This window comes from Helianthus annuus, chromosome 6 (genome assembly GCF_002127325.2).
Source record: "Helianthus annuus cultivar XRQ/B chromosome 6, HanXRQr2.0-SUNRISE, whole genome shotgun sequence".
Lineage (NCBI taxonomy): Eukaryota > Viridiplantae > Streptophyta > Magnoliopsida > Asterales > Asteraceae > Helianthus > Helianthus annuus.
The window spans coordinates 55,633,421-55,649,132 of NC_035438.2; the positions used below are offsets into that span (position 1 = coordinate 55,633,421).

The 15,712-nt window shown below is 37.1% G+C and overlaps 3 protein-coding genes across 3 annotated transcripts; 1 reads left to right on the forward strand and 2 right to left on the reverse strand.

Annotated features, from left to right (window-relative positions):
* Positions 1-1,741: 1,741 nt before the first annotated feature.
* LOC110876465 lies at positions 1,742-3,167 on the reverse strand. Its single transcript, XM_022124636.1, has 2 exons — positions 2,715-3,167; positions 1,742-2,161 (listed from the first exon to the last, which is right to left on the reverse strand). Exons 1-2 carry the CDS (start codon positions 3,165-3,167, stop codon positions 1,742-1,744), a joined length of 873 nt encoding a protein of 290 aa, XP_021980328.1.
* Positions 3,168-4,676: 1,509 nt separating this feature from the next.
* On the forward strand, positions 4,677-11,217 carry LOC110878911. Its single transcript, XM_022127302.2, has 11 exons — positions 4,677-4,933; positions 5,368-7,560; positions 7,657-7,783; positions 7,870-7,961; positions 8,549-8,793; positions 8,866-8,952; positions 9,046-9,145; positions 9,253-9,463; positions 9,545-9,668; positions 10,573-10,630; positions 10,723-11,217. Exons 1-11 carry the CDS (start codon positions 4,829-4,831, stop codon positions 10,858-10,860), a joined length of 3,480 nt encoding a protein of 1,159 aa, XP_021982994.1. The 5' UTR covers positions 4,677-4,828; the 3' UTR covers positions 10,861-11,217.
* A 4,066-nt stretch (positions 11,218-15,283) lies between these two features.
* On the reverse strand, positions 15,284-15,712 carry LOC110876466 (protein rough sheath 2). The gene has a single exon (XM_022124637.1). The coding sequence runs from the start codon at positions 15,710-15,712 to the stop codon at positions 15,284-15,286; it is 429 nt and encodes a 142-aa protein (XP_021980329.1).

The following is a 15,712-nucleotide window of genomic DNA, read 5'->3' on the forward strand; positions in this document are numbered from 1 at the left end:
TCATTGGGAAGTGCTGTGGCCACTATACTGAATGCCTTAGCATCTAGCTCAATCTTTTGAAAATCCTGCTCTGAGTAATTTTCAAGACTTTTAGGTACTTGGACCTTGGGATCTTCTGCACTTGGCACCATTGGAACATGAGGTCCAAAGATGACAGACTTCCACCAACCGGTGTTTTGTTGTGCTAACACATGGCCCATCCTACGTTGCCATATATTGTATTCAAATCTGACAAGGATAGGTGGCTTGTAGAGTGTGTCAGTGTTGTGAGGGTCCTGTGATTGTGATGACATCTTGGTTGTTTTACAGAAGTTTTTGAATAATCAACTTCGAACGTGATTACACTTGTACTCTGTTTTCAACAAATACGAACAACATAGTATAAATGAAATTAAGTTGATCTTTTATGTCAAATTGATGGTTAAATCGAATTTGACTGACCTATGCTTTGATACCAATTGTTAGGATCTGAGTTTGCTTGATTGTGTTGTTTTAATAAGATGGAAATGGAAGAAGATAAAACAGAGATATAATATGCAGCGGAATGAAGTAAAACTTTATAACACAATCAAGGAAAGATTAGTTTTCATCATACAAGCTTTCATTAGTCAAAAGATTGAATATACAATGTTTAGACTTATGCATGCATGAACACTAACTCCCCCTTAGCCTGAGCTCACAATGTTTGTTCGTACAAGATGAGTGTGTGCAAAGAGCTAATAGAACAGTACATGCACTGTCTATTTATAGTACAATCCTAAACAGTGACATCTTTGCTGACGTCACCTAGATAGTGACATCTAACAATCTTAACAAACTTTAAACACTGATGCAGTACAGACACTGTTACATTAATACACTGATTAGCTAAACTCTGATGATGCTATCCGCTGATGATGCTCAAACACTGATGAGGCTGAGCAGTGCTTTCCATTAAGGTTGATCAGGCCTTGACTTCAGTAGTACGTTGACACCAGAGTTGATTGGTCTTCAATAGTATTTGCAACCAACAGAGCTTTGCTTCAACAGTCTTTTCAAAACAACAGTCTAGAGATCATCAATTGTTGAGTGCCACTGCCATTAGAGGGAATTAATATTCAAACACTGTTATTGGTGATCATCTGTTGAGAACCAGTTTTGGCTTTGTATCATCTGTTCTTCAAGGAAGTACATGAGCCAACAATCTTGTTCAATATAACTATTTAATGTTGACACCATTTGCGTAAGCTCTTGGGTCCCGGTTGCTGTTGATGATGCCGACTTATTTGCTTTGTGTTGTGGTCTTTCAACCTTTTTAAATCTTGGGAACTCCTCATTCCCAATACCGATTTCGATCATATTAAATTATAAAATAAAAACATACTTGTTATAACTTTTTTTTTGAAAGGTGAACTTCATTAAAAACCAACCAAGGCGAACTTCTCCAAGATAGAGAAGAACCACCCAAAAAAAAAAAAACAGAAAAAATTACATCATGGAAAAATTAAAATTACACCAATTTCGCCAATCGACCAATCCCTCTTTATGTCTACTCCTATACCAAAGAAATCCCAAGGATTTGACGTCCGCAACAATTTGGGCCACGTTCGTATCTTTCCCATTAAAGACTTTATCATTCCTAGACTTCCACATAGTCCAACACGCCACAATAATTACTCCATATATCCTCTCCTTCTTAGCATTCGACTCGGCCAAATATAAGACCAACTTAATCACATCCAAAAGCGAAAAAAACAAAAAATTAAGGAATTTTGCACCATTTTGCTAATGCAATCCAAACCCCACAAGCCACCCGACAACCGGAGAACAAGTGATCTACTGATTCCTCTGTTTCCCCACAAAAAACGCATAAACCGTCCCCCACTTGAACATTCTGTCTTCGAAGAGCGCTTTGGGTAGGAAGCCTATCCAAACTCGCCTTCCACATAAAGATATTACATTTATTTGGGATCCATTTACACCAACTATAAACATAACTATCTTCTCTAGGTTCATTACCTTTCAACCATTTTCTGGCTTCCTTAACCGAGTATTCACCATCTGACCGTTGGTTCCAAACCCACATGTCTTCATTTCCATTTAGTCGCACACTCGAAACCATATGATGACATTCTATTAATTCTTCGACTTCAACAACAGTGGCCGGATATTTATTCCACCTCTATTGAACAACACAATTTTGATTATCCATAAGAAATCTATCCGCTACCGTACACCATTTATTTGACTCTAAACGAAACAACGTGGGAAACAAGTTCTTCAGTGGTTCATTTGTTAACCAAGGATCAACCCAAAACTTTACATTTTCGCCATTACCCACAACTCCACGAATCGTACCAAAAAAGCTATTGATAACCATTCTTCACTAATCTTGACCATGTACCCGGGAACCGGCTACTACAATGGAACATCTCCCATCTTCGTGTTGAACCATGAACCGCGTCAATAACCTTCCTCCATAACGCCTTGTGCTCTATTCGATATATCCACAACCATTTCAAAACGAAAGCATTGTTACACTCCTCCAACTTAGAAAGACCCAATCCACCCTCTTGTTTATCTTTCGTAACCTTGCTCCAAGTGACCCAATGAATTTTATTCTTTCCGTCACCACCTCCCAAAAGAAATCGCTTAACAATAGACTCAAGCTTATTAATCACTGCGATCGGAGCTTTATATAAAGAAAATTAGTACGTAGGGAGACTTTCAAGTACCGACTTTATAAGAATAACCCTACCGACCATGGATAGAACACTAGCTTTCCATCTCGATAACCTTTTGCCGAAAACTTCGACTACCGGGTCCCAATTAGAGATTCGGTTCATATTGGCCCCCACAAGAATACCCAAATATTTAAACGGAGTCGTTCCCGGTTTACAACCCAAACCGCTAGCATACAAAGTTACCTCCTCCATACTCTTGCCAATACCAAATAAACACGATTTATTCAAGTTGATACGAAGGCTAGAACATAAGTGAAAGATACGAAGGATCCTTTTCAAAGCTCGAAAGTTAAACTCCGACCATTCTCCCATAACCATCGCGTCATCGGCGTAAAGGAGATGAGAAATATTTGGGCCGCCATTCGGAAAAGTCACGCCATCAAACACGCCATCAAACATACCATGGTCACATGCTTTCCTGATCAAACAAGATAAACCCTCCATAACAATAAGAAACAAAAATGGCGAAAGAGGGTCACCTTGACGAACACCTTTACCTTGACTTGTTATAACTAAGGTACACAGTTACTCATTACTTGTCAGACATATAGGTTTCCTTATGAACACGGGGGCCTTCATTTATGATCTTGTTGGTTAGAAATCATATCTTGAGATTCTCTTCATACAAAATCAGATCCCAAACTCATTCCAAAATTCAACTTGAAATATAAAATATTGAAGTACAATTCTAAATTTAACGATTTCAAGTTTAAAATAAAAAGAGTACATATGAGATTTTTCTTGCGATTAATGAACAAAAATAAAGTGGATTGGCTGATAATTATTATCTTTTTTAGAAATAATATATATGAAATTACAAAATCCCGTCGGTTAAGTATGATACTATGAAATTAATGAAGACATAGGTATGTGGAATACTAAAACTCGACACACCTAATTTAAAAAGGCAGGCGATTAATATACTAGAGAAAAGATTCGCACATAATAAAATCAACTTTATTATCACACGTGATAACATAGGCATATGTATATTTACAATTTTATAATTTTATAATTTATATTTATATTTATAATATTTTAATATATACATGAGTTTTGTGATACCCAAATTATCTCTCATTTAAAGAGCATTAACATCAAACAATTAATTCAAAGCGCAATTACATCACAAAGAGCACTCACAATTATCCATTCTAAAAATAAAATAAAAAAGAGCACTCACAATTAGCCATTCCAAAAATAAAAATAAATAGTACAAAAAAATCAATTTCACATTTATATAGTAACATTCCATGATTCGTTAACCTCTGAAAACACCGAAAATACCAGCATAGAGGAAAGACGTAGCAGATGTGAAAAAGAGAGTGAAATCCTTTACGACAGATCAACACACAAAAAAATGCATTTTGTAAGGAGAGAGTCCAACACGTATAAGTTAATGAGATTATCGGTTTTTGGCCAAAACTTTCACCATGCTGATTCTTAAGCTTTGACCCGTCAACGATATTAAAACTAAAAAAAATCACAACTTATATTTAAATAATTAATCCTTTTAAACCTAGTCACAAACAATCGTTATCATGAAACTGAAAAAACTTAACCTATCTAACTTTGTTTGCGCCATTCATTACATGTAGCAAATGTTAACGATGTATCAAAGCTTTTAAGTCTTAGCCCTCAGGTGTTCCGCTTCCTTTAAATAATCGTGAGATGGTTGATCAAGCTATTAGATGACTTATTTGGTGTAATTGTTTGACAACACTTTCTTCTTGTCGTTAAAAAAATCTAATAACCAATGATTTTAAACTTCAGTAAAAAAAAAAGAACATATATAAAAAAAACATGATTGTATTTAACATAAACAGACAAATAAAAAGTAACAATTAAGGACTCTGCAACAGCCAACAAGAAGACATAAATAATACATGCCCTGTTTATTGTGGGATCAATAATCCATTTTTTTTTTTACTATTTTTTTTCTTTTTCACAAATACCAATTCTTACTTGGCCACAACGTTTCGCTAATTCCTAATTTCTCTCTCAATTAATAAAAGTTATTTTTGGGTTTTAAAGAATCCACTAAAACCCTTCTTCACCAAACACATATCCAAACTGGGGATCAAGATTCTCACTTTGACTCATCAATGGCGGACGTCGACATTGAAGAACCTGCCGCTCCGATTTCTTCAAACCGATCAAAGAAAAGAAAGAGGCTCACACCGATGCTTCTAACAGGCCAAAAAGTTGAAGTAATCTTATACCCATTTCAATTTTCTCATCAAGTTTCCTTTTTTATTCATCTTTTTTCGATTTTAGGGTTCTTCATCATTGATTTGTCAGATTATGTCGCTTTTTCTTTCTGGGTTTTGTTTAAATCTTGATTTTTTAGGGGTTTTGAGGTGGGGTTGTGTTGTTTTCTTGTTTATCACTTGTTTGACTGATTGCATGTGTTGATTGTGGGTACATTGTGTTGTTTGGTTGCTAGATGTTTCTGATCGGTGGTTGTTGGGATGATCAGTTTAGGGGTTTGGTGTGTGTGTGTGTGTGTGGGGGGGGGGGTATGTTTGATTTTAGAATGGTAAGAAATTTGGGGCTTCTTGAATTTATTTCTGTTTTTGTTGATTACTGGTTTTGGTTGGTTTTTTTTGTCTGTGTAAATGTGTGATTATTGAAATTGTTTCAGGTGAGGAGTATTGAAGAGGGGTTTGAAGGCTCATGGCATTCAGCAACGGTGATAGATAGTAAGAACCAAATTCGGGTGGTCAAATACGACCACATTTTCGGTGATGATGGGTCGGATAACCTTGTTGACTCTTTGCTACTTTCATCTCGTGGTCTTCGTGGTAGGATAAGGCTGGTGCCCCCTCGGTTTGACCATAATTTGAATTGTCTTCATTATGGTCAATGTGTGGATGTGTTTCACGAGGATGCGTGGTGGGAAGGTGTTGTTTTTGACCATGATGATATCTCTGATGAAAGATCGGTTTTTTTTCCTGATATTGGGGACGAACTTAGGGCCCGAGTTGAGAACATACGGCTTACTTACGACTGGAACGCGGATACGGATGTTTGGAAGTTTCGCGGAGACTGGGTTTTTCTTGAAGTTCTCGAGGAGTTAGAGGTCGAATGGCCGATTCCTGTATCGGTTAAGCAAATTTGGTATGAGTTGCGGATGAAGAAACATTTCTGGAAAGAAATTAAGGAGTGGACATGTGAGATTAAGGAGGCATGGAAAGAATCTGTTAAGGAAGTCGTTTTCGATAATTTGAAGTTGATGATGGTTGAGTTTTTTGCTAGATTGCAACACGAAGGCCATCAAATATTCGATATTAACAAAAAGTTTGTCGATTCAGTTCTAAAAATCAAACCGTCTTTCTTTACCTCTATTGGGGAGCTACCCCTTGATTCAAATCATTCGCCCATTAAAGGTAAGCTTGATGACGCCGACAACGATAATGAAAACGACGACGATGATGACATGGGTCCTCCTGGATTTGAAAAAAATGAAGTAGTTGTTGTTAGCGACCGCTTTGCGAAAGGAGGTTATGAATGGACTCAGTTACGTCACTGGTTTGAACCGGATTTAGTGGTTGAGGCTGAGTGTTGTCCCGAATCAGTCTTACAGTTCTACCAACTAAGTAGTGATAATATGAAGCCGCCACATCAGCTGATGTTGAAGGTTCGACAACATTTATTGTATCTTGGTTGGCAAGTCGAGCTCAAACGAGATAGTTTTGGTAAAAAGAAGAAGGTAAGTATTAGATACCGTTACACCGACCCCACCGGAAAACAATACTATTCACTTAGAGTCGTCTGTTCTGATTTATGTAACCGTTCATCCGAATATACCGCTTTGGAGCCGTACAAACCTCAATCTCCACCACGACCACCACGAAAACGAGAAAAAATGGATGGTGACCCGGATTACTGTCCACAAGCTGTGGTTGACTATTATTCTATGACGTCAGAAGAAGACGGTGATTGGACAAAAAAAGACGTTGATCTTCGGGAGCTTCAGAGACGGGCAAAGAAACATCTTTTCGCTGCAGGATGGTCGATGTTTCACGTTGATGGAAAACGTAAACGCCCTGTGTACCAGTCACCAAATGGGAAAAGGTTTAATTCTATTCGGACCGCGTGCAACTTTTATATATTGGAAAATTGTTCTCAGGGGTCCGGACCATCCGGTACTTGTTCTGAGGTAAATATCGAGACGAGTGAAGTAGGAGACGGTGAAAAAAAGAGTAAAGAGAAAGGTGTCGGGAGACTCGTAATCAAGAAAAAAGACGGTGTTTTGAGCATTGAAGTAGTGGCGAAGAGAAAAGAAGCTTTCTTGAACTCCATATACAACGAAACCGAAACCGAAACCGAAAATTCTTCTAGAAAACCACGTGTTTTACGGTCAAGCAAACGGGCCCGTGAAGATATATCTCCAATGCACCAAACCCCACGAACCGTTTTATCTTGGCTGATAGATAACTCCGTTATTATACCAAGATCGAAAGTGCAATACCGTTGTCGGAAAACTGGTGATGCAATGAAGGAAGGTCGTGTAACTCGTGATGGGATAAAATGTAGTTGTTGTCAAACGGTTTTTAGCGTCTCAAAGTTCGAATCTCACGCTGGAAGCACTTACAAACGACCTTCGGCTAACATATTTCTCGAAGACGGTAGGTCTTTACTCGACTGTCAGTTGCAGCTTAAAAGCGATCGAAATGCAAAATTACGCAAAGCTGAATCTCACAGATTGAAGGGTAATCGACATAAGTTAATAAAGGACAACGATTATATATGTTCTGTTTGTCATTACGGCGGTGAACTAGTTTTATGCGACCAATGTCCGTCTTCGTTTCACACACGTTGCTTGGGATTAACGGTAAACATTCCGTTTTCTTTAACTATCAGTCTTTAAAGATCATCAATACATAATTTGAGTCTATATTTACCATATTGTTGTTTTTGACTTTTTTAGGAGGTCCCGGATGGTGATTGGTTCTGCCCATCGTGTTGTTGTCGGATTTGTAACCAAAACAAGTTCAGCGATTGTGAGCAAGATACGGATAGTAACATTCTAAATTGTGAACAGTGTGAAAGAAAATGTACGTAGATTCAAATTTCTTCATGGTTTGTTATATTTAGCGCGATGACTTGTATTTATGCTAGTTTGTGAACGTTTTATCTGCAGATCATGTCGGTTGTTTAAAACAAAAAGAAGGGTTTTCGAAGCTGGAGAGTTATCCCCAAGTTAACTGGTTCTGTAGTCTGAGATGTGAAGAGGTATATATATATATATAGTTAAAGTTTCGGTTTTGGCAATAATATGCTACACCTGTCATAAAAGTTTTGCAATTTTTTTATTGAGTAAAATGCCATTTTCGTCCCCGAGGTTTGGCCAGTTTTGCGACTTTCATCCAAAGGTTTGTTTTTCCGCATCTGGATCCAAAAGGTTCGAACTCTTGCCATTTTCATCCAGCTCGTTAACTCTATCCAATTTTCTCCGTTAATTCAGGGGTATCATCGTCTTGTTTTGTTAACTTAAAGGGCAATTCGGTCTTTTTCACTTTACGTACAAGCATATAGCATAATGTACAAGTATTCAATTAAAGGGCAATTTGGTCTTTTTCACTTTATGTACAAAAATACCCCTGACTTAACGGAGAAAAATGGATGGAGTTAACGAACCAGATGAAAATGGCAAGATTTCAAACCTTTTGGATCCATATGCGGAAAAAACAAACCTTTGGACGAAAGTCGCAAAATTGGCCAAACCTCAGGGACGAAATGGCATTTGACTCCTTTTTTATTTTTAGGATATTTTTTGATGGTTTCAACCTTTAATGAACATACTTACGGCACTTTTACAGATATATTTGGGCATTAACAAGCTTTTGGGAAAGCCAATTCCGGTGGGTGTGGATGATTTGACATGGACAATATTGAAACACAAAAGACCCGATGGCTCGAACAACGACACCGCACATATGGATGAAATAACCGAAAGTTATAGCAAGCTGAATATTGCTATTAGTGTGATGCATGAGTGTTTTGAACCCGTTAAGGAGCCTCGGACCCAAAGAGATATAGTCGAAGATGTTATTTTCTGTAGATGGTAAGAATAAGTTTTTGATTTTGTATTTTTTTAAATGGATGGTAAATGGTAATCGTGTAAAATTAACCGCAGGTCGGAGCTGAACCGTTTGAACTTTAAGGGATTCTACACAGTTCTTCTTGAGAAAGATGATGAACTAGTTTCTGCAGCTACAATAAGGTAATAATATAATTACAGGCTTAGATTATTTGTTCCGTTTTATTATCTTAATTATTTAACACTTCTGTTGTATTTTGTTGTTACCGTGTTAAGGATATATGGAGAAAAAGTAGCGGAACTCCCGCTCGTCGGTACAAGATTTCGATACCGTAGACGTGGCATGTGTCACGCTCTTATGAATGTGCTTGAAAAGGTAAAATCTTGTTTTCGTATTTCCACTTTCCTTGTATGTTGTATCATTAATGCGGAAGTTATTTGATCTTTTTTATTTTTTTTATTCTTTTATCTTCGGTTTTTTAGAAACTTGTGGAATTAGGAGTGGAGAGACTAGTTCTGCCAGCTGTCCCGAGTGTGCTACAGACATGGACTTCATCGTTCGGTTTCTCTGTGATGACCGAAGCACAAAAACTGGACTTTCTTGGCTACACGTTTCTTGACTTCCAAGGCACACACATGTGTCAAAAACTCTTGGTTAACGCTCAATCGTCTGCGGAATCAAGTATATCGAGAGGTGGGACTTTTTGTGACGTGGTCTTTTCATTCTAGTTGATTCCGGGATTTTCGAACGAATAACACGTATACGTTTATGCAGGGAATGTTTATGAGACTGTTAATGGAAGCAATGCTATGGATTTAGATGGTGTTAGTGCCGTTTCTGAAGTGTCTCAAGCGGAAAGAGTAGAGGAGAGCATGATGGTTGATCAACATTCGTTAAAGTATGTCCCCAAATTATTTATTAAAGTTAGGGCTTGTTTAACCCGTTTAATTAAACTGGTAGACCCGCCAACCCGTTTACAATTTAATAAATAATAATAAAATATGCTTGATAAGATCAATCCGACAACCTGTTTACGACCCGTTTAACCCATTTAACAAGTTGACAACCCATTTAAATACATGGGTTAAATGGGTCGTGTTCAGGTTACATGATTTCAAGTGTGTTCGGGTTATGGTTGATGTCTTTCAGTCCTTGACACGGATAAATATATGGGTCTTGTTCATGTTCGTGTTCATCGATTCAACCCACCAACCGGATCGCCATTCCTACTGTTAGGGCTGCCAACGAACCGAACGATCATGAACAAGACCTTGTTCGTGTCTGTTTGTTTGTTAAGAAATATATGTGATCACAAACTATTCATGAACACTTAACCGAATGAGATTCTATGTTCATGTTTGTTTGTGTTCGTTTATTTTAGGCAACGAACGAAACGAATGTTCATGAACACAAATGGAAACAAACGAACACAAAGAAGGTCATGAGCAGAATATATAATACACTAACACTTGCTATATATTTTATTTGTCGGAATTCTGAAGTATTTAAATAACAAATATAAATACTAAAAACACTAATGAACTATCGAACACGTTACCAACGTTCACGAACATAAATGAACGAATGAGGCCTCTGTTCATGTTTGTTTGTCTAATAAATGAACGAACACAAACAAACTTCCCGCCCAACGGTGCTTAACGGTTCACGAACAGTTCGTTGAACGTTCGGTTCGTTTGCAGCCCTGCCTACTGTTACATAGATTGAGAATTACTCATTGGGGTCATTTATTATTAAAAAGAAAGTCGCTATATCTGATTTTGCTAACAACTGTGATTTGCTAGCATCGATCAAGGTAACCAGACCAACAATGACAGCAGCTCATCGCCTCTAGAAGTTTTGGTAACTTCCACGATCCACACGTGCTTCCAATAACCCTTTTATTACCATAAACCGACAAATATAAATATAAATATATTAATACTTGATTGTAGGTGAACCAACAATCGCAAGTTGAATATCAAAGTGAAATAAGCGTGGAGTGTACTATGGAAGCATCAAAACCGAAGGAAGATGAAAACGGCCATCTGAAATGCTACCACCGGAGGAAAATTGTTTCTTGCGAGAGTTGATGAGTCCGGAAAAAAAAAGAGAGTAAATATAAGCAGATGTCGCGCCTGCCTTTTGAAAAACGAGATTAAGTTAAGTTGGTAAGGTGTTTATTAGATGTAAAGTAAGCAGTGAAATGTGTAGAGTCGGTTTTCGTATCTATGTACAGCTTGTTTCTGGATGTGATCATGCCCGTCGAGCTCCGAATTTTGGGTTTTTTTTTCTTTGGATATGTTGGTGCTTACGGTTTTAGCATGGCGAGTTATGCATTGTGTTTAAAGTTGGTGTCCTTGTGTCGGGATTTCAGGTGTTAACTTATGTTTGGATCATGCTACTGAAAATTCTGTTTCCCCTTTTTACTGATCTGAAAGTCAGTTTGATTCTTAGTTCAAAATTTTTTAAAAAGCCTGTTTTCTGGAAACGAACCCGGTTTGCAAAAAATTATTTGCTTTTGAATTGAACTGAAATGATCTTACATTTATTTATATTTTCATGTATGAGGAATGGCTCAAGTTGAGCTGTTCAACGAGTTGAGTCGAGCCAGCCTCGGCTAATATCCGAGTATACACCTGGCAAACAACGCTTTCACACATCACTTCAAACATGTGGCCCTATCGTTAATGCACCGATTTGAAAACGATCGTTGTCTAGTCTTCCACCTTTGGATAGGGGTAGCGACATGAGCGCAACACATATATTTTGAAGCTCGTCCTTTTAACACTCGGGAACACATGCTCTCTAACAAGCTCAGCCACTTTCTCCATCTTCTGAGTAAATGCACCCGACTCCTTTTGTTGTGTCCTCAGGCACCTTCGCTTATGAATGGGCGAATGACAATGGGATGGGTGTTGATAATCTCAATCTCATATCGATTGTAAAATTGTGTCTCATGCTTGTTAGGTAATCACGGCCTTACCGGACCCGTTGGTTTTTATGATTACCAACAATTATGTGACTATACCAAATACAAGAAACATAATGTTAACATCATAAAAATCAACATAATTCCTCAACTTCCACGGAAAATTCTTTTAAATAGTTTTAGTATATTAAAGTTCCTGAATATGTAAAAAAACACAAAATGTAAACTAATTTTGTTATATTAAAATCCATACAATATATATATAGGGGTGGGGTTCTAGAGTGAATACTAGTGTATTTGCGAACTGAGTGAACAAATCCTGGCCATTGATCTACACACGTGTATGGCCAGGATCTCACCATCAAATCGTAAAATACACTAGTGTATTTCAACAACAAATCCTGGCCTATGATCTACACACGTGTATGGCCAAGATTAGTTCACTCAGTTCGCAAGCTACACTAGTGTTCACTCTTGAACCTAATCCTATATAGGGTGTGTATATATATATATATTCCAGTTATATTAAAGTCCATACAATATATATTTATGGGAAAATGTCACATAAATGTAACTAAGTTTGTCAAGTGTTTCAATTAAGTCATTCAAACTTTTCTTGTGTCTCTAAACTAACTAAACTTTAATTTAATGTTCTAATGATGCGTAATTACTAAGTCATCAGGTTACTATTTATTTTTAATTTTTTTGCCTCTTTTTTAACCACCTAGAAATTAGGGATGAATATAATACTAATATTATAAAATAATGTAAATCTGTATGTGTGCCGTAGGTTTCTTTTCAAACAAACGAGACTTGTTCTTTGATCTTAAAGATCACTACACCGTCGGCAATTCGACGCCTTTCGCCCGCCACTCGACGCCTCTCAAAAGATCCCCCGCCACCAGAATTATCAGAATCCAGTTCTGAACCGTAGGGGCAGAAAATTCCATCTCCTCCGCTACCGCCGCCCGCCATCGTCGGCTTTAAAACTGGTCCTTGCCGGAATCAGGCGTGATCGGTGGAAGTCCAGTCAAGGAGAGAAATAATTTTTTTAAACTTTGTGGTGGAAGAACCCTCACTGGTGGCGGTGGAATACGGTGGGTGATGGTGGCACCGGCTTGCCCACAACTAGTTCTTTCAATTTTGTAAAATGTAACATAGGGGACTAATAAATGATGAATAAGGTGGAAATTGATGTCAAAAATATAAAATAAAAAGAGGGAGAATTTATAGTATAGCCATGACGTTCTCCACTGTGTACGTAGGATGAAGAAGAAGCATAATAAAAGGATAAAGAAGAAGCATAATAAACAGAAAAAAGTCTTGTTAAAAAGATGACGAAATAAATTTATGATTAGAAAAACAACAGTCCAGTTAATCATGTCATTTATTTTAGTGTTTGAGAATGGAGTCTTATAGGTTTTTTCCTAATCAAATTAAAAAAATTAATTATAATAATGAAACCTGATAACATCATCATTGTTACCTGTAAACCTGATAATTACATAGTATTAGAATATTAAATTAAAGTTTAGTGACATTAGAGAGACAAAAAAAGTTTCAGTGATTTAATCTTAATCGGAATATTTAACAAACTTGGTTACATTTCTATAAAGTTACCCCTTTCTTCACACGTATTTGACAACCTTTTCCAATTTTAGATCTTTGTTAGCAAACCACCCTCATTTCTCAATTTCCAAATGCACCAACACGTAGGAGTGCAAACGAATCAAACGTTCGGCGAAGAGTTTGTGAACCGTTCGGTGGGAAGTTCGTTTCTATTCGTTTGTTTATTAAACAAGAAATTTGTTCGTTTAGTTAAATGTTAAATGAACGAATATGAACAGAGACCACATTCGTTCATTTATGTTCGTGAATGTTCGGTAACGTGTTCGTTTGTGTTCGATTGTCTTTGATAGTTCATTAGTGTTTTTGTTTTATATTTGATTTAAATACTTCAAAATTCTGACAATAAATATAAGAGTCGTTTATTATACATTTTGTTCATAAATGCTTGTTTGTGTTAGTTGTGCTTATTTGTGTTCATCAAAGTTCGTTTTCATTCTTTGCTTAAAATTAACAAACGAACACAAACAAGTATATTTCTTTAACAAACGAACACGAACATAAAATCTCGTTCGGTAAGTGTTCATGAACAGTTTGTAAACACATGTATTATTTAACAAACAAATACGAATACGGTCTTATTCATGTGTTTGGTTCTTTTGCAGCCCTACCAACACGCTACATTACCACCTTGTACTTACCACACAATTTGAGCGACTTATGCAATTCCACCAAAACCCTGAAGAGATAATTCTGATTTGAAGGATTATACAGTTAGTTAATATATGTTAAAGATAATTCAAGTTAGCTGGTGATAAAAATAATTTGGTTTATTTATTTGGTTGGTTTGAATTATCTGTTTATTAGATATGTTTATCTAGTTAGTTTATTAAATTATACAAATAGAGTTTGAGTAGGGCTTAGATTAGTTTATGTTATTTATATAGGGTTACTGAATAATCATTTGTGTTTGGTTTTGTATGTTTGTTGGCTAAAGGGTGTTAGGATCATGGTTGGGACATGATTTGCCATATAGGAACATGAATGAAAGGCTACACCATTCCCTTGCTTGATCCACCATGGTCTGCGTGGATTAAACCATAGCAACCATCGTCCTCCTTTCCATTTTTCAAGAAATCCTTTCCTTTTCCATTAGATAAAGATAAATTAAAATAAATAAGAGGATAGTGGTTTGGGTAATGACCACACCCTTAGGCAGGGCGTAGGATTTAAGGGGCGGGGAGGGGCGCCCGACCCCCCGAACTTTTCGTTCAGTAGTGTTATATATGTACGTTTCGTATAGGATTTTGTAGGTATATACGTTTTCGACCCCCCGGTTTTATAAAAAAATTTAGGTATATACGTTTTCGACCCCCCGGTTTTATAAAAAAATAGGTATATACGTTTTCGACCCCCCGGTTTTAATTTCTTTTTATTTATATAGCCCAAATAAAATATTTAATTAGCCCAAATATTATAGCCCAAATAATTATATTTGGTAGAATACTAGAATGTATATTATATAACCCAAATCAAATCATTATATAGCCCAACTTAAAAGCCCACCATATCCAAAAAAAAGAGTAAATTACAAGTTTTGTCCTTTATGTTTGTAGCAAATTGCAGGCGGTCTTCTTTACCTTTAAATTTGACGAGTTTTGTCCTTAACGTTTCAAAATCATGCACGTTATGTCCTTTAGCCCTAACTCAGTCAGACTTTTTTGTTAAATATGGTCATGTGACTTGCACATGAGGGTATCTTTGTCATTTCACATGTTAGGGACTATTGTGTAAAAAAGTTATATGAAGGGGGCTATTGTATAAAGAATAAAAACAGGTACACACAGTCACACACACTCTCTCTAAACACTCTCTCTCTAAAGTCTCTCCCAAATTCACTCTGTTTAAATCAGAATTTCTCTATAAACTCGTCGGAGATTGAAAAGTTTGTCGGAATTAAAACAATCTTTTCTGAAAAAACATCTTGATGATTTCTCACAGGAAATTACCCAACTGGTTCATCCATGGTGGTAGTTGTACCACCCAACGGCGACGGACGGTGGCCGTGGTAACGGATTGGACGTGGATGATCCCGTTTTTTTACTGTTCTGAATCTGCTGCTTGATCTGTTTCTCTTTGAAAACCTCCCACCACTTTCCTAAACGCTTGGCGGTGTGGCCGGGGACTTCAGCTGTGATTTTCTTCCAAATGTTGTTGTACTTAGCCTGAAGAGAAATCACAAGTGCTTGCTCTTGTGGAGTGAGAGAGCCTTTCTTAATTCCAAGTTTAAGATAATTCTTCCAGCGTTCAAGGCAGGATTTGGGATCGCGATCTAGGGTTTTGGACATGTGTTGAGACATGAGGTTCCATTCTCTAGGGCCGTACTGGTTAACGTAGTCGCGGAGGAGACCGTCTTCTTCAGGCTGCCAGTGTTGACGTTCCTTCAT